This window comes from Perna viridis, chromosome 11, assembly GCF_037379345.1.
Source record: "Perna viridis isolate PV_CMFRI_1.1 ecotype Kerala chromosome 11, ASM3737934v1, whole genome shotgun sequence".
In the NCBI taxonomy this organism is placed as follows: domain Eukaryota; kingdom Metazoa; phylum Mollusca; class Bivalvia; order Mytilida; family Mytilidae; genus Perna; species Perna viridis.
Window position 1 is genome coordinate 22,268,707 of NC_142455.1, and position 20,826 is coordinate 22,289,532.

The 20,826-nt window shown below is 32.1% G+C and overlaps 1 protein-coding gene across 1 annotated transcript; it reads right to left on the minus strand.

Moving 5' to 3' along the window:
- Nucleotides 1–8: 8 nt before the first annotated feature.
- Nucleotides 9–17,093, minus strand: LOC148603366 (arylsulfatase B-like; the record flags this gene model as incomplete). Its single annotated transcript, XM_088551434.1, has 13 exons — nucleotides 9–821; nucleotides 1,555–2,477; nucleotides 3,531–3,651; nucleotides 7,936–7,994; nucleotides 8,716–8,762; nucleotides 8,931–9,158; nucleotides 9,818–9,915; nucleotides 10,403–10,427; nucleotides 11,981–11,990; nucleotides 13,493–13,603; nucleotides 14,578–14,682; nucleotides 16,255–16,366; nucleotides 16,964–17,093. Coding segments are annotated over 12 exons (1,173 nt in total), but the record flags the coding sequence as incomplete, so codon positions are not given.
- Between the last annotated feature and the right edge of the window lie 3,733 nt (nucleotides 17,094–20,826).

The window sequence follows — 20,826 nt, forward strand, 5'->3', positions numbered from 1 at the left end:
TTTAAAGGAATCCTTTTATCAGTTGTATGTATCACAGCACACGTGTACAAATGTTCTACATCTATCGTTTTTTTTATCCTAATTGAAATTGTAATGGAATATTTACCGAACAATAATACCTTATACCATTGTAGTAAAAGCAAAATCATGCAATTGATTATCAACAGAGGACTCAAACACTTGATGCAGGTACCGCCCAAAATAATGCCATATTATACAAAAATAAAATTACGGTAATTTACCTAGGTTCAATAACAGATACTGCATTCAAGTGTTTTTTCTATGATTCAATATGTTGTATTCCGTCTCTTACTGTAATTTCCAAATGAATGTATTTTTGATACCACAGTACCGGTAGTATAATCCTTTCCACTGTTTGATCCTCAAAACATTTTGCAATTTTTATCTCAGTCTCTAACCAGCACAATCAATACCGCAACTAAGTCACGGCTTTATGATACTGATTACAACTTTTAGTTCTTCATAGTGATATGAACAGCTCGAAATGCAAATGTATCTTACACTGTTTTATTATACTACATACATGTAGCGGTGGTAACAAAATATTTGATTTGTCCTGAACGGCCATATGTTTCTGTCATACGCCGTTAAACTAAGAACCATCAACAAACATAACATTCAGAAGTTTTAAAGGTTTTACCGACGCAGTCGGTATAGTTTCGCTTCTTACCCTTTGACCTTCTATATATACGCAAGTCACCTGGTCGCAATTCTGTATCCCGATTGGCCAAATACTGATAACTCAGTGGCGTTCGGAAAAATGGCATCGAAAATTGAAATTGCTTGCCATGTGTTATTTCCTGAATAAAATGTAGAAAATCATAAATAAAAACACATATTACTGCGTCGGCTGTCTTTTTTTAAAGATAGTACTTGTTTTTTCCTTTTTACATGTTATACTTATGGGTTGTTTTGATAAGATGCATTGTCAATACTTTTACACTTAACGTGCCAACGACATAACAATGTTTGCATTAAATTAATTTGTAGGGATGGTTTTTTCAGTTTTAAAAGATATCAACATGATTGTATAATTCAATTATCAACATTTTCCGAAGATAATAATACATTGAACAACAAAAAGACAACACCGGAAAACAAATCATACAAAGTACGATAAAGAAAACAAACACTGTGGATCCGATTAAAAACTAGTGTTAACTAATATGTTCCGAAAGGAATAAGTAATTCCTACGTCATGTTGGCCGTTTTAAGCTAAATCCGGTAAAAAGCTAGGAATAACTATAATAGTTGTGATCGCAAGTTTTAGTTGAAACTGACACTCCTTATTGATCAACTAACTCATGGTGACGGTGGTAGATCGTTTGAAATGATGACATTTATCCATTTAATACACATTTGTCTTAGATGTTAGGAAATGACTATGAATGATCGACCTGTCGATATCATTATACAAAAAAAGTAACTATGGCATATATTTGTTCTCGTTATATCGTTCAGTCATTTAGTCCAACAAAAGAATACATACTTTAACTTTTCAGTATTCTTAAGTCAGTTACCAGCTCAACTTACGTCTGTAGGTTACACTTTCACTTGCTAAGTGATATGAGCATCGTACAATCTAAAAAAGTTGTAAATACACCACACAGTGATCACAAATTTACCTACTCCTGGGACAAGGATGTCGTGACGAAAGATTTATGTCGTCATTTAAAGACATTCAACACCAGCCTAGTTGCAATAAACCATCCTTATGAACTATCAACCTTTGACATATCAGGTTGGTTTTGTGCTGGAATACTGTCTTCTCTATATTTGTCCAATTTTTGTGCGAGTTCATTTACTTTCCGTGGTCTTCGTGCAGCAAGGTTTATTTTCGCGGGATCGACTCAAACATGAACAAAAAGATTGATTTACTTTTCTCCCTGACAAACAGTTTATCAACTTATTCAGAAAAATCAAGATTTTGTCCTGAACACTTCAACGCATTCAACTATGAACATGAATAATAAATATTATGCAAAAGACGGCATTATTTAAAAAAAAATGCAATGCAAAACAATCATAAAAAAAAAATTTGAACGACTTTGTTTGTTTGTTTTGTTTGTTCGTTTGCTTTTGTTTTGTTTTTGTTTGTTTGTTTGTTTGTTTGTTTTTTTTTGTTTGTTTTTTTTTTTAAGTTTTGTTTCTGTTTTTGTTTTTTATTTTGTTTAATCATTTTTGAAGATAAATATCTCTCAAGCTAATTTGTTTTGTTATGAAACTTCCACGTAGCTATGTTAGTTGCATGTGATAACGCCAAAATCGTTCTTACAAATATATGTCTCAACTGAAAACTAGTAAGTCATAAGGACAGACGAATAAGGATTTAAATAAAACTACTCTGCAAATCATACAATTTAACATCTGTACTGTTAGGATTTATAGGATGTACAACCGGCACAATTCCGCCATACACTTCCGGATCACCTAGAATTAGTTTATATCTGCCATACCTGCAAAATATGGCAGTTAAAGTCTAAAATGTAAATTATACCAAATAACTTTTTTAAGACAAGACCATACATGGAAAACAGACACACACAACAAAGAACACAAAATAACAAAAATAATACATAGAAAGTAACAAAAGTAAATGAGTAACTCGGTCTTCACTAAAATCTTGGAGCCTGGACCAGGTGCACTGGTAGCGTACACCACTTTTCTAGAAAAATCCGCCGCGTTGCTCATAAAAAATCCAGTCAAGGGTAGACGGAAGAGGACAGGAAAACTATGAGATGTTGAACAAATCAGTTTTCATGGTACAAATGGATACTCCTTAAGGATCCACGAGTTAATTAATGTGGATTTTTTTTAATATAATCACAGGTATTTATTTATCAATTTAACCATATGATTATCACAACAAGTAAAATATAATAATGAGTGCCTTTAATAATTCTAAGCACATTGAATTAGATTTTGTAGCACATAAATATGGTCAATGACACTACGTATGACAAATACGCCATTTGAGTGAAGCTATTATCATTTTCCAGTTTATGATTAGTATTAAGTCAATTACAATTTGATTTTTTTTAAAATATAATCATCAATTTAACAATATGATTATTTCAACAAGGAAAAAAATGACAATGAGTTAATTAGACCTCTTCAGTGTAAGTTTTTGTAAAAATCGTGCAAAATGGGAAAAACAACAGAAACGTGCATGTCAAAACCCCAAAGATCCGATAACATAAGTTTACTCAAGGATGCTATTTAAAAAGACCACTATTTAATCTCTGCATCACTGGAGTTTCGCACATTTGCATATATTTTACAATATAATATTATAATTAGGTTTTTGATGGGGCTAATTGCCCTGAATTGCGCATTTAAAAATTATATCTCAATTTTCAAAATGATACGGGAAATCCTGTCTATTTTTATTGATTCTGATGGTGCAAATAGTCAAATAAAACTTTCAAAATGTTTGGTTATTTCATACCATGTTTAACTAACTGCCTGTTTCTTACAGAGACTGACACTTAAGAACTAAGGACACAAACCGTATTGATGCTGTATTAGTAATATCATCATCTAACCCATGAACCATTTCTTTCCTACCGGATCCACGACACTTTTTAAAATATTTCCATTGACTTATTCCGTCTATATTGGACAAATGATCTGTAAGACATTTAAACAAGACAAAGTTCGTTTATGTTATATGTGTTACTAAATATAATTGTATGGAACGCCTAAACTTTCTGATGAGATACACATTAGTTTACGCGTTGTCAATTTTATATTACTTGCTGTGGTTTTATAATTACATGTGGTCCTTTTGTATTTACGTTATGTAGGAACATCTTTACATTATGTCGTTTTGTGTGTACGTTCTGCCATTTCGTCTTTACGTTCTGTCATTTCATCTTTACGTTCTGTAATTTTGTCTAAGTTCTGTCGTTTTATGATTATGTTATGTCAACATATATTTATGTAATGTGGATTTATCTTTACGTGCAGTGGTTTTCTTATAACGTGAGGTCGTTTCATCTTTACGTCATGCCGATCTCTAAATACTTTATGTGCATTTTTTTTCTTTACGTGCAGTGATTTCTTCTTTACGTGCAGTGATTTCTTCTTTACGTGATGTGGTTTCTTCTTTACGTGATGTGGACAAAAATTTCATGATGACGTGTGACCCCGGAACTTTCTGATCGTGTAAAACTTCAAATCAGTCCGTAAAAGGCAAAATAGACGTCACAAAGCCGATAAGAAAAATGCTGAACGAAATACACTTGGGTAGTCTATCCAGTCACCCTAGAGTATTTATTCTATGGTAAAAAATAGCTTATTTTTTTATTTACGTTCAATATTATCACAATTGATACACCTTGGACTCTGTTGGTGACTTGTGGCGATTTTCGTAGTCAGAATATATTTTGTTTAATTCCAAAAACGTGGGAATTTCGACTCCCGCGAAAGTTTACATGAATTCGACTCTACAAGTTATTGCGTGACTAAATTCAATTTTCTACATTTATAAACCACCAAATCTAATTTTCAAGAAACAATTTTCAAAAATGTTAATGATTGATTGATTGATTGTTTGGGTTTAACGTTCGAGCAGCAATACTTCAGCTATATTCAGACGATGAACATGAAATGGATGATTGATAAAATGAACATGAAATGTAAAATGGGATGGGACACAAGGATAATAGGGTCGACAAATTATGAGTGCCGCTAGAAAAAGGTAGGGATGGATAAGGTCGGGCAATTTAGCCTTCAGTGGCGGGGTGCAAAGGTTCCTACTCCTATCGAATACCGCAGCAGGGTTATTTAACGTGCGACGAACATGGCATTTTTCCCAACACGGTGCACCACTATGGTTTGCGGTAAGGTTTTCCGTATAATGGCCTGACAACCCCAGCATGTAACACGCCAGGGGTACCACATTACAGAGCGCCTAATCCCCAGCTAGGTTTCTGAGCACTATTTAGTCGCCTTATACGACGGGCTTAGCGCTGCTGTGGGGCTATTCTTTTAACATCCGGACCTGCACGGGGCCAAAAAATGTTCAAGAAAGATTTTTTAAAAAATATTCAAATTATAACCCCTACCCCTCGAAAACTGGTCTCAGTATCAAACATAATTCTCATTCACAGCATACCGACACTGTGAAACTCATATTTTAGGCATTCATAATTTATTCAACGGGTCATAGTTTACCTTTCCTCGTTTGTCTACCCCGGACTTTACTTTTTATGAGCAACTCATAAAATGTTTATAGAAAAAGCAGAGGACGCTTACCCTACCGATGCACCTGGTCCATGCTCCCAGTTTTTAGTGGAGTCCGAGTTGCTCATTTACTTTTGTTATTTTGTATGTATGATTTTAGTGACTTTATGTTCTTTGTTGCGTGTGTCTGTTTTCCATGTCTGGTCTTTGTCCCTGGATTACATTCTTTTGATTACCGCTATAACCTTGGTTCCCTTGATTACTCTTAAAAGATAATTATTTACCCAAAATATCTGAATAGTTCAGGCGTGTAAAGTTTTATAGGGTTACAATTACTATAAAATCGTAAAAAATGGAATTTACAGAATTTCAGAATTTCTTGCATATCACCCGTTATTATCTTTTTTATACAAGATATATAAGATATATTTTAATATAAAAATAATCATTTTTGAATATTAGAAAACATTTATTTTCTAATATTACAAATTCATTTTCTAATATTACAAATTCCTGATTTAGTAATATTATAAAATATCATACATACTGTAATATTACAAATTGAATTTGTAATATTAGAAAATCAGTCACATTTTTAATATTACCAAATGAATTTCTAATAATAAAAAATTGTGTATTTCGTTCAGCATTTTTCTAATCGACGTTGTGACGTCTTCTTTGACTTTTACGGACTGATTTGAAGTTTACACGATCGAAAAGTTCCGGGGTCACACGTCATCATGAAATTTTTGTCCACATCACGTAAAGAAGAAATGACTGCACGTAAAAAAAATTGCACATTAAGTATTTAGAGATCGACATAACGTAAAGATGAAACGACCTCACGTTATAAGAAAACCACTGCACGTAAAGATAAATCCACATTACGTAAATATATGTTGACATAACATAATCATAAAACGACAGAACGTAAAGACAAAATTACAGAACATAAAGACGAAATGACAGAACGTAAAGACGAAATGGCAGAAGGGTAAACACAAAACGACATAATGTAAAGATGTTCCTACATAACGTAAATACAAAAGGACCACATGTAATTATAAAACCACAGCAAGTAATATAAAATTGACAACACGTAAACAAATGTGTATCTCATCGGACAGTTTAGGCGTTCCATATAATTGGATATTCTGGATCCCTTGATTACTCTTAGCATTGTGTTATGACATAATTACATTACGGTTTTGTGGTATTGCTGAGCCAAATGTAAAGTTTTTTACGAAAGGATGTTAAGGTACTTTCGTGTATGGTTTGTAAGTGGGAGACAACTCTGTCATGACGTCAATTGGTAATTATAGAAACGGCTACGCCATTGCCCTCTCTTCGTTCATAAAATGGTGACTTTTCAATATTTTACGGTTCTTTATAACTTCGGTAGAAATAAATGTACTCTTTTTAATGTTGCGGGTTAGATGAAAAAAAGCTCTATTTAAAGGTGAAAATATGTCATTTTGTGAATGTGCATATCATTAGTCGTTAGAGCTTTTTACCTTATATGAAAAACGACGTTGGCGAGAAGCTTGAAAAATGTCTATCAGTTGTTTCTCGTTGGTCGAAAAATGGAAGAAGAAAACAACGTTGTACGATGTAATCTCACATCTATTCCAATGTACCAAAGTATGGGATGATATCTGCAGGTAATGTTTTGTCCACTGTAGTTCTCGATTTAGTATTATTTTTGCTCATACACATGACGAATCATCGCTTTACTTGGGTCAAAATTTAAATCATGCATATTCTATTGCCGTATTGGGCTATAGCTCAGTAAATTTCAAATACGGGTTGAATCATAGAAGTATAGTGTCCAATTGTACATATACCTGTAGCTTTTTTTTATAAAATCGTTTACATTTTTTACAAGAGCAGAGCGAATATTTCAGGGTTCGGGTAAAATAACATTTATGCCGAGCAGAGCGAGTTAAAAAATTGGGGTGGGTTTGGGGGGGGTAAAACTGGGTAGAAAATCAACTTTTCGTACCAAAATATACATTTTCCAAAAAAAAACAAACGAGGGCGCAAGTGTCCCCACCGTCCCCTCCGAATTTACTACTGCGTGATTTACAAGACAGAACCACCAATCTTGGGTCTCGCAAGGCAACTAAAATTAAAATGATTGATGTGAGATCGGCTTTATTTTCCAATTTACATTATGTTCTTTTCTTCAATAGTTCTTTTTATTTTCATTGTATCATTAAAGTAAATGCTGGTGATATTAAGATAAAATTCAATTTTCAGTATCAAAATTTAACAAGTTAATCATCTATCAAAAAGTTGATGACATTACAGTCACATACAACAAATTGTCTACAAGTTGATGGACAAATCAGAAATTAAACATTTTAATTATAACAGTTGTTGCTGTGTAATACTTTACATCTTTTGTAAGGAACGATATTTCAAATTCAAATGCGATAGATTGCAATAATCGGGCCATGACTCTTACCAACAGTGGTGTCACCTGAATATTTTACAATTCAGTCATAAATGATTAAATCCTATAGATTTTGCCCAAGTATAAGCTATTTGGTTTGCATCTTTGTTGTTGATTGAAGGCTAATACTAAACCAGTATACATATTTTCGACCAGAATGTCAGATTTACTCGACCCTAGATATTTTTATGTATCATATATTATTTAACAAAATTTTCAGTAATTTATAAACCGAAACCCCCAAAAACACTAAGGCAGTAATGAATGTTTACCTGTGGGATACCCTGCCATTTCAAGTATCGTTGGAAACCAATCTACGACATGGATCAGTCTGCGAAAAAAATCAATTACATTGAAATAATGCAAACGATACTCGATTCTTGATCCACAATACTCAACACCAAATTATCTCTTCCATCTTCCAACACCTATCCCATCACCAGTGTAAGTAACGCATCCTACGTTAATAAGTGACCTACATTTGATTGATTTGCTACCATTTGTCACATCCTTTTATAAGATGATGTCGGAGAACGGTTGTTAGTCATCTTCTCTTGACTAACACACACGTACTTTTCACATTTCTGTCAAGCTGCCTTAAGTTAAACAGCGGTCCAGTTTTGCGTGATTATTTAAGAACGAAACCGATCGAGGAAGGAGTCTTTTTAAAGAAGGTAAAAGTTTAAAATCAAATGGGTTCTCTTTCAAAATTTTGACAATGACAATTGCCCATTGTAATTTCTATTTTTCGTATGGGAATATTTAATTTAAATATTTGATGTATTCAAGAATTAAGGCATTTTTTTTTTAAATGTCCAAGAAAGATACAAATGGATGTAGCAAACCATCTTACCAATCACAAATACAAAGCAAACTTATAATGACTATCTTAAAATATTTTGAACTATATAAATACACGAGATATTGTTATAGTGCACGGCAGGGAAACCCAAACATCCGAAGGTTAGATTCAATTGTTCTCTAACGAGACTCCGCGAAGTTAGAGAAGTATAATATCATATCCAAGGGTGTATGAGATTTCCCAAACTTACATAAGGAAAGCTGGTGCTTGATTCTTTTGCACACTTTGAGTTAATTTCTTATTTCATGTTTGAATTTAAATGATTACAAATTAACCGCTGATTACGACATATCTACTAGTATGTGGCCAGTGATACGTCATAACCAGGTTTAATTTTCCTTCTCTTTTCTCTTTAGTGAGAAATCATAGTCATTACGATTGGGAATCAGATAAAATTCATTTAGCTTGTTTATGTGAGTAGATCATTGTAAAATGTAGTATCAAACAGTCTTTTTCTCGGGTAGTCAATACAAAAATCATATGGCGAAATACCAACTTTGTATGAACACAACCTTGAGTAGAAAGTAATGGACTGTAAACAAAACCAGCACTCTTGGTTCCGCCTTCATAGAGATCACCTTTATCGCCACGAAGAGGTGAATTACTTGCCCCAAAATTATAATCCCCGCCATTCTAACAAAAAGAAAAAAAAAGATGAAAGGAAATGTTGTAAGATTAAATAGATACATAAATTTCCAAAAATAAAACGAAACAAAACACGGGTGTAAGAAGATACATTGAGATATAAAGGAAATTCTGAATGCACGGCCATATTGTACTGAAGTCGAAGGCCTTGGCTGCTTGTATAGAAATTTAAAGATAAGCGTAAACATGATAGCTTTACTTTACAATTGAAAATATTTGTAGATCAATTTGAAGTTTGTTTAACTTCAAACTTTTTTCCCGAAATTACTGTGTTATTAATGTGTCTTTCTGTCGTTATAAAAATTATTAATTTGAATTTGAAAAGAATTGTCATCACTCTGTCACCTTGGATCAATTAACTTTGTTTTCTGAGCATATTAGAACTTTAAGGTGTGTTACACTAGTTGTAGAGCTTTTGGTAATCTCTTAAAATGTAGTTATTATTTTCAATTTATTCATCGCATTTGCATATGTACCATATCCATTTTTTCTTCTTAGGTTTGAATTAAAGTGAAGATTCCTTTATACATCCGGTAAGCCAGACAGAGGAAATAGAGGTCAATAACAAAAATTGTTGTTCCTCCTCCTGAACAAATCATATTTAATTTGAGACCCTATGTTTCATGCAATAGTATAAAGCTACTTACATCAGACTTGAAGATGATGATTGTGTTGTTTAAGATGTTTTTCTTTTTAAGAGCAGTGACCACTTTTCCAACACTGTTATCGAGACTAGATACCATACCTGAAAAGATATTGATATTCAGGTTTTGTTGTGACCTGTTTTCATGAGCAGACCTCATGATCCGTCCGCACATACCATGCGCTACTGTGTCACATTATTCTGAGTGTCATTCCCTTCGAGGTTTTGTTCTTGTTCTATTTTGTTTGTTAGTTTGTGTTTTTTGTTTTTGTTTTTTTGTTTTTGTTTTATTTTGTTTTGTTTTTGATTATTTTTGTTTTTTTTCCTATTGCCGCTTGTATCTGTTAACTCTCAATATTCAATTGCGTGACTCTTTGTTTCAACCTATCACATTATAATAATGTGTTATATTGTTCATATATATCAGACTAGAGCTCTAGTAAAGAGTACAAGAATATTATAATAATTTATGTTATGTTACAAAAACTTTTTGTATCTTCTGTTCATATACAATGCAAATGTCTCATAGTGTACAACTTCCTGCTTCAAGTCGTAGATGGATGGTATACGTTTTATATGAATAGCGTACCTAAATATATTTTTTCTGTTAGGATCTGTTACGTTAGGATACATTGCTTTAAACATCTTCGGGACCTGCAATCATTAAGGCATTGAATAATAGCAGCACACATATCTATGAGAAGTTAAATACTAGTTAACAAAAGAAACGATACAACATCTTTATCATACACAATATTTTCAACAATGCAAAATAGATGCATTTTTATTATTTAACGTTATGATATAATTACGTCTAATGTAGTACTATACATTTAGGCCATCCCATTTTCAACTTTTGATTTTAAGTTTTGAATATTTGACCTGATAAATTTATGTACGAAATAGTGCGCCTAAATTTAGCTGTATAATGTACACACAGAGAGTTTCTTGACACGGAAGTATCACGTGGTCATGAAGTTTCGACGTCTTAAGGCTTCAGAGTAATCATGCTTCAGATAAGTCTTCAGTCTAGATATTTTAGATTTTCTAGATATATTATCACCACATGGAAAGTATTTGCAAAATTCTAAATGCTCAATTCGAACCATTCATACTGTTTTTAACAGATCATTTTGGAGTAACCGTGACACTAAAATCTGGTATTGCATGTTTCTCACTTTTTAAAATAGCAAATTGTCTACCTGGTTCAGTAACCGAAATATAGACAACACATTATTCAAATTATTAATTGATTTACTGCGAAGTTCTTGACCGGAATGGTAACATTCTAGATATAATTGTATCTTTTCGAGGATACTTGCAAAAGAGGATTAGTAGGTGCCTTTTTGGTAATATACAAAATATATGTGATTGAAGAATATGTAAATTGAAAATATACAAATATTAGCTTATTGATTTTATATTGTTTCTCTTGTCGACTAGTATATTTTCTCGCCCTAGACCTTTGTAAACTTAGACTGTATTGCTAAATAACTAGAAACAGAAAAAAAACGTTCTACCAAATGCACAAAAAATATTTGACTTTTGACAATAACATACATTTTCATATTTCTAATTTTCTAAATATTTCTCTACGATGTACACATCTGCGCCATGAAAACTGATTTGTTCAACGTGTCATAGATTTTCTTTCCTCTTTCGTCTACCCCGGACTTTACTTTTTATGAGCAACTCATAAAATGTTTATAGAAAAAGCAGAGGACGCTTACTGTACCGGTGCACCTGGTCCATGCTCCGAAGTTTTTAGTGGAGTCTCAGTTGCTCATTTGCTTTTGTTACTCTGTATGTATTATTTTAACTACTTTATGTTCTTTGTTGTGTATGTCTGTTTTCCATGTCTGGTCTTTGTCCCTGGATTACATTCGTTTGATCACCGCTATAATCTTGGTTCCCTTGGTTACTCTAACTAATGTCACTAAGACCCGAAAAAATGTAAATCCGGTATCTCACTATAGATCATTAAGCTTATCGTATCAATTTTATTTACAACCATTTTAAATACATTATCTTCTAATTCGGAAGAAAGAATTATTTGTTGTGCACGTTTAAGTACTTCTCCGTCTAAGAATCAGGCAAAATGTATATCAGGTGTAGCACATGAAGGAAACAACGCAGAAATTTTATTGTATTAACCAATTGACTATACCTGATAACCACTAGAAATAACCATCAAAGTGTTTGTAGAATTTGCCTTTTTAAGATATTGATTGGTCAAATTTAGTTGAAATGCACTGCAGTGAAATGGTTGGAATCTTTTCCTGGACTATTTCCCAATATAAGCAGTGAAACAATATCTACGTCACAGATTCTTCAGAATAAACTTAAATAGCTTTTTGGTTGTTTTCTAGATTTACTGAATATATCTTAGGCAAAAATGACTAAATTGGGGAAAATAATGTGCCACCCATTGCCTGATTCTTACACATAATGGTACTTGAAACTGACAATAATATATAGAAGATACATTTGCAGATTGTATGTCTTCAGTTGGGTTGCTTTTTCAATATTCCAGAAATGATTCATAAATCATACATAAAAACACAGTTTATCTTCTATTTTTCTATAAAAATTGCTTTTCAACTGCCTGACTGTCTGAATTCAGGTGGTCAGATAGAATACAAAAACTTATTAATTCAAGTAATAAAATATCTATAGATGCATATACGGAACTAGTGAGACATCGTATGATCGGTATGATAGTTCACTATTATGTATTAGTTGGATGTTTAAATACTTCTTTACCACTATATTGCTATAGATTAAAAAGAAACTGTGATTGATTTAAAATAAAAAAAAGTACTTTTTAACTTCTTTATTGAAAGTTAATATAAGTTGAATATTGTTAATTCATTCAAATACCTGAAGAGGAAAATGAGGAGTTGTAAGTGGTAAGTAAAACAAAAAAAAATATTATCCACCACCTTTGGCTTTCTTCGCTTGCTCTTTCTATAGATGAAAAGCACATTTTGAATTACATTTGCATTTCAGTAGCACTCCAGCTACGGATCATGCAAAATAAGTAGCCTTTTTGGAGTTTATCACATTTTTCAGATTATGCATGATTCTTACAAAGAAAGGTACTTAAATATAAACAAATAACTTCCGTCTTTCTCTAATTATAATACGTTTTGAAAATACAGTGACATTTATCGAAACCGAATCCTAAATAAGCTCTCTCCTGTCTAAACCACAAACTTTTAACGTCCCTTAAAATGTATTTTAATCCTGTGTAAACGTTAACCGAGCACCTGTTTAAGGAGGTAGATCTAGGGTAAGGGACGTAACTCTTACAAATCATTGGGTTGTTTGTATTCAGCATTTGACATTAATTTCATGTAAGCATCAAAATAACTAAGATTGATTTCATTCTGCTTCAAATTAAAGCTTGATAAGCTTTTGTGTAATTGAATATAATACAAACATATCACTAATTTTAAGAGTTATGTCCCTTACCATAGTTCTACCTCCTTAAACCGAACAAAATATATAATCCAAACTAGATTCAGTTTACATAGATTTCACTGTAATATTCTCAATCAAATCATATTTGTTATATCATTGATTTAATGTAATATGCATCACACATTTATACAATAGCTAAAAATATCACCCCTGTGTTGTAATGCATTCAATAATTTGCTCATAAATAACTACTCACTAACCAAATGTCCTGTTGTAGAAATCCGCAAGTCCACGTAAAATGCCATAAAAGGAATCAAAACCTCTGTACGTTGGAGTTAAGTCTTTGCTGCAGTGTCCGAGATGCCATCTACCATCAATTTAGAAGATTTATGTTTAATTATACTGCTCAATTTGTTTTTGTTTTGGAAAGATCACTCAAATTGATATTTAGTACTTAGTGGTCTAAGTTGATTCCTCTTTAACAAATCCAGTATGAAACCGGATTATGGTACGAAAACCAAAAAAAGGACGACACACAGTAATAGCTATTTTAAAGTTATTTTGCTAATATAAGATGGTGTGCTTGTAACGCATACAACGGGTTATACCGAAATTTAAATTGGCAATATAATATTTTCTGAAGAAAATGAATGGGAATATTAAAATAAGTATGTTCAGCTGCACCGTATTGAAAATAGAATTTCTCGGTGTAACCATCAGTTGTGAAGTTGATTAAATCCAACATCATGTAGATCGGAAGATCACATACATGTTTTTCCATAATATGATATCAGGCCTTTCCAAAGCATACATCGAACGACAACGATTAAAATAACAACTTTCAAAAGATAACAAGGGAACCTAGATTCCGGCGGAAATTAAGAGAATGTAATCCAAAAAACAGACATGGAAAACAAACAAATACAATGATGAACATAAAATAACCCAAATAATGCATAAAGTAACAAAAGTAAATGAGCCACCAGACTCCACTAAAAACTGGAAGCATGGACCAGCTGCAACGGTAGGGTAAGCGTTCTCTGCTTTTCTAGAAACACTTGTAAAAAGTCAAGTCGGGGTAGACGAAAGAGGAAAGGATAAATGCATCATATTTATTTTTGTGAATAATGTACGACTTAATATTGAATATTGAACTATAATGTATTGTTTCGTTGAGTTTCTTTCAATAATTTAACATGAAAATACAATTTCAAAAGGGGTTGTTATTATTTGATCTGACTCCATTATATTCATTGGATATTCAATAATGAAGTTTAATCTATTCTATTATAATTCGCATGTGTTATGTAAAAGTTTCTATTTTTTGCGCTTTAACAAAACCTGGCTTCATGAAAATATAAAGCTTTTAGGGTATATAAACTGTATATTCTAACCTGCAATCCTAGTCTGTGAGGATATTTACCAGTTAATAAAGCAGCTCTAGATCTGTAATAGGAACACCCTTTAAATGTTAGCATATATTACACATTTTAATATAATGACCTATTACTAGAAATAAACAGCAAAATATTGTTTTGTAATTATAAAACTGCTCAGCGTGGTATAATGAGAACCGAAATGATTGCTTAGTGGTACAATGATCACATCGAATGTGGCAGGTTCTGATTCGATTCCAATTTAACAAAATAATAACGTCTTTACTTTATCAAAGTTAGTGAAATATTCAAAGGTAAACGAGTCCTTTTATGATAAAATTGAAATCTAGAAACAGATTTAATTTCAGTAGTATGTTTATTGTTAATGGGTTTTGTATTATTTCCTGAACGCAAACTGAGGGAAAATAATTCATGCAATGGTGACAACAGAGTGACTTTTATCAGTAAAATATTTCAAAGGTGTTGCGTTATATTGAATACAGAAGCTTTAATATTAGATATGAATATTATTGTAACTGTCTCTTATATTTTAAGTAAAGATTACATATGCATGATATTTTTATTTACTATCAAAAATACAGTTTACATCGTATCGCATCACAATTATGAACTGGCCCTAACGCTCACAAAATATATAGAATGTTTATAAAAGGCCTAAATTGTAATTTTGCTTTCCCAACGCCTGATCGTAGAGTCTTTGTGCAAAAAAGCTTTCTCCGTAATGATATCAATAAAGGCTGATGTTACCCTCGACCTATTTGACAGTATCCTCGCTGTACAAACAAAGTTTTTGGACAAAAGACAGGCATGGTAATAACGGATCAGACGTGAAATGTATACTCCACAAGCTGAAGATTTTGGTATAGTACCATTAAGGAAAAGAAAGTTTACAATCGGAAATTCAAACTTATCACGTTTGTAATAATGTTTCGATTGCAAAAGTTCAATACTATCTAATTACATATTATGTTCTAAGTATGGATCAGAAGAAGTGCACCAAATGTCTCTTCAATTTTATTTGAGTAAATCATCTGTACGTTATTCTTGAAGTTGGAATATATCAGCGATAATATATAATCTTTATAACGTAAACTAAAATTTTAGAACTCGGCTTTTCGCTTCTTTTCCCTGTAACAACCAAACGTCATTCGTACATAGAAACAAACAGAGCAAGAGGGGTGAACGGTTTGTTCCCATGGGTATTCCTTAGGTCTGAGGAACACCAGTCCTCAAAATTTAACAAACATATTTTTGATAAGACAATTTTTATTATCAGTAGTTTTTGTGTATTTCTTTGCAAAAGAAGCTTTTCTCTTTATAATACTAGAGAGGAGTATCTTCCAGTCCAATGTTTTTATAGCATTACTATTGAACAAAATCCCAGTTGAGCTGGTCATGTGTAAATGTGGTGTACACCGTAAATAATTTTAGTTACTTTGTGTGATTTGTTGTGAATGTCTGTTTTCCATGTGTGGTTTTTGTCCCTGGATTGTATTCTTATGATTACAGCTATAACATTGGTTCCCTTGATTACTCTTAGAAAGCCGATTAACTGTCTCACCCGAACCAATATTATATTCTAAAGGGGTTCGGTTTAATGAAGTTTTACTATAATACTAACGGTGTACATATCGGTTGGACGTATGAATTTTTCAGAATTATGCCCTGTCTGGCTAGGTTATCCATATTAGGTGTGATGACATCTGGATTCTGCCAACCGACGTCATTCCAACCTGTAATAAGATCGATGGTACATAGTGTTAGCGTATCTTTATGAAATTAAATTATATAATGATAATTTGCAAAACAGCACTTATATAATATCTTATTCCCATTTTACCATACCTGGACTTAACGTCACCAATTTTTGCCCGTCGCCGTCATGTAGAATTTAAATTTAGTATAATTTATTTTTGCCGTTAAATATCCATTTAGATGAACACACTCAGTCTGTTTTGAAAATGTTTTGTTACACGCGTTCTTTATTCATCGACTCTAATGATCTCATATAAAATGTAATCATAAAACACTAATTTTAGAACATGGTTGGTATATTAACACAAGCAATTTCTCGGGTTTTCCTGTTAAACTTTAGGATCAAGCTTATAAATGCAACTCTACTCTTTCATCAGGATGGGCTTCTTGCACTACAAATAATAAATGCCACAAATGTATCTATATACTATAACACATTTTTATATGTGTTTTTACTCTTGAAATACCAAACGTGATAATTTCTGTTGCTTTTCCTCTACCTCGAGAATCTTAACTGAATGATCATGTTTCACCCAAAGCCTGATTTTTACAACAACTGACATTTATACATTTACCTAAGTCGTCGGCCATGATAAAAACAATGTTAGGTTTTCTATCCGTTTTGATGACAGCCTGTGAAATCTTAGTGCAATTAGCTCTTTCCACTTTTTGTTGACTTTGCTCCACAACTTCAGTGATTCGTTTTTTCAATTAAAATTTTCTTTTACAACCTTCCTTCTATAGCTATATTCTTTTAGTTCACTGTTCCTGCCCGAAGACGTCGATTCTACAACTTCAATAAAATGTCGATACATGTATTCAAAATCTGGTTAAAATCCGCAAATTGACATTTGCTTTTAATTTAGAAAAAGAAGCTACAATTTAGGTAGGGTTAGATTAACAATATTATAACGAGCAATCTCGAACCGAGCATTAATATGTTATTGTCATGTGTGTTTGTTTCCTAAAATAGCAATTTCTAAATTATGATAATCAAGTAATATTCATTGCAACAATAAGTATTTTTAAGCGTATCCTGTGGCTGTGTCAAAAAATCAGGGGCATCCACAGTTAAAAGGTTAGAATTTAATTACCAAGGGACAATATAGATAAAGTTGAGACTGAACAGAAACAACAAAGAAAAAACTCAAAGGTGACTCGGTTTTAACCATTTGAGCAGTACGGATATCATTTAAACGGAGGTGGTTTCCGATACAAAAACAACTTAAAAACCTCTGGGTAATTTACAAGTTTTTAATATAAGTGTTACTTCCAAGATTGGAAATCTGTTCAGCAGCTCATTTTTTGTGACAATTGTTTACTTAGACAATAAGCTGTCAATATTAATAGGATAGTTAATTGGAAGTGAATAACCAAAATATGATCACGATTGCCGAAGAAGATTTAACGAGTGTGTAGAACTTGTTTATACATCCGTGATGACATACCGTTTGGTATTTTTAGAAGCATTTACGGATATGCGGTACATGTACTATGATTAAAATGTTTACTTGACTGCACTTTAGTAGGAAATGGACTCTTTTGTGGCAAGTTGGTGAGCACGCTCAATATACACTTCCGCGAGGTAGGGCTTGAGTAGAACAAAAGAATTTTCCTCGCGGAAGTGTATATTTAGCATGCTCTACGCATGCTCATCGACTATCCTACAGTTAGCACAAAAGGGTCTATACACTCTTAAAACTAAATATAACCGCTATGCAGATACATCGGCACGATGTAAGATGTAAATGAATCCATAGGAAGTGCATGATTGGCATAATTAAGTATAAATCGAAAATGTAAAATTAGCCGCTAAATACACTACTTGGTGCAGAAAAGTGAAATTGTATGTTGAACCAGGTTTATGGATAACCAAACCTCTCGCTAATTAAGGTCAAATGAGTTCTCTCTAAGATTGTGTTTTCCAGTCAAGTCCAAATTGGTAAAACAGTAAAACAGTATTCAAATTACGGTAAGGCTTAGCTACTGGTGTGGTAAATAAAGAATTTCGTGTTTTTCTTTTTTTTTCATAATAATTAGAAAAAAAATTGATTGTATAAAACTGCACAAATATGACTATGTCATTAAACGAGAGTATTACATCAATTTTACTCGTTATCAAACAAATCATATATGTTAATGTAAGTTACTGTGAAGTTCGTTTATTGGAAGTCAGGAATACTTAAACATTTTTACAGGATCTGTAAGTTTCAAGTATAGACAAATTAAATGCTCTGAAATAACCATATTCATAAATTCTTATATATAAAGATATTACAATTTTACATCCATCGCGATATATTTATTTTCATTATGTACACTTCTACTAGTCATTACTTTTAATTAATATGAGTTTTCAATTTTTAAAAAATATTAATATAATCGTTATAATTTCTTATTTTTTTATATTTATGTCAAATCAAGTTTATTATGGCAAGACTCCATCAATCATCTCTCACCATTTTACAACATATTTGGTTGAGCAGAAAATTTTATGAAGTAATTAATAGTTTTAGACTACTTAAGTTTCAAATCGACAAAAAATTATCTTTGGATAAGAATGCAACTTATACGGTCTAGTATATATATCGGTGAAACATAAGAACGATTAAACAAACGAATGTGCGGAAATTAATACTACCGAATTCCCAAAAGTTTATCAACATTTTGATCAACAAGATCACTCAATCCTCTCTATGAAAGTTCGTATCCTTGATAAAATTTACCATCCAACGAACAGTCATGTCTTAAGTAAAAACTATCGTAGGAAGAGAGAGGAATACTAGATACAGTGGAAGAGCAGTTACAAAATTAAATGGTCTATTTATAGATGACAAGAATATGGTCACATGCTCTGCAGATTATACAAGTCTCTCTGTACAGCAGTTGGATAGTGAATGAATATTTGATAGTAATAGTATTTAATCAAATAAAATACATTACAGAGAGACTTGTAGCAAGTATTAACCTTAGTAAAATACCAACATTGTACTCTCTTTAAATTCATTTAGTTGACTTCAATGAGATATGATGTTCAGATATCGTGTCACCCTGTTCATGTTGAGTCGTTATAATTAATATGAACTCAGGCATAGAACGTACATCAAATGTTTATTATTATTAAACAGGATGACTGGATGTGACAAAATAAATTTTGGGTCAAACCAATTTATTAAATAGCAGTCGTTATAAAAAGTCAGTTTTATGTTTTGTTCAGAAACATTTACGGGTCACATAACACGCTTAGCTTTTTATTTGGTTGTTGCGTTTTTTAGATAAAAAAAATTTATAGATAGTACATGAAATCGGCATTTTGATAGAGTTTTTTATCTTGAGTTTGTTTGATTTAGTTCATTTTTGTGAAGATAAATGTATGCTTTTCTCAAAAGTGCAGATTTAAACACAGAAAAAAAAATCATTCATTTTGGTGCTTTTAAAAAAAAAAACAATGAATCACTTTACCCTTGGCAGCATCTGAATGTTATCTGGAGTGGTACTTTATAAACATATTTTGGAATGTATAACCCATTTATTTTGCTGTGTTCCTCACATATGTTGTCTCTACTTAGATATTTTCCTTGCTGTCTTTTGTAACACATCGTGTTTTTTTTTTTTAGTTTTTGCAACTGTTGCCGTGTTTTTTTCGACGGATCACAAATTTCAACATCAATTCTATGCAGAATACTGTAAGGAGCTTTCGTACTACGTTTGGTTTTAATTGGTCCAGTAGTAAAAAAATACGCCAAGGTGAGCCAAAAACAATAAAATCAAGATCGTTTGGAAAAAGGAAAAAGAAGAAATGCAGTTAAACAACACAAAGAAAGCAGATTAATCAAAACCCTCAATTCAGATTCATATATCAAAAACTACTTTCTGGCCTTGTAGTTCAGCAGATTCCAATTCCGATAATCATTACTTAACATACTGCGACATGTAAACTATAAATCCCTATGCTATTCAATCAAACGTTTTAAAAACGATCACACCAGGTAGAAACTTTCTGCAGTCGCTTATAGTCTAAATCATTGTTACGCATTACAAGTATAAAAAAATATATAAAAAAAACATATATAAAAAGACTGAAATATAAATCCCCATCCTTTATCAATCAAACGTTTTAAAAACGATCACACCAGGTAGAAACTTTCTGCAATCGCTTATAGTCTAAATCATTGTTACGCATTACAAGTATAAAAAAATATATAAAAAAAACATATATAAAAAGACTGAAATATAAATCCCCATCCTTTATCAATCAAACGTTTTAAAAACGATCACACCAGGTAGAAACTTTCTGCAATCGCTTATAGTCTAAATCATTGGTACGCATTACAAGTATAAAAACACGGTATCATTACGGGGTCATAATGAATTATATCGAAAAGACTTCGTTCCCTCTATCATGAACTTTATTTTTAGTTTGTTTATTGGTATGCTA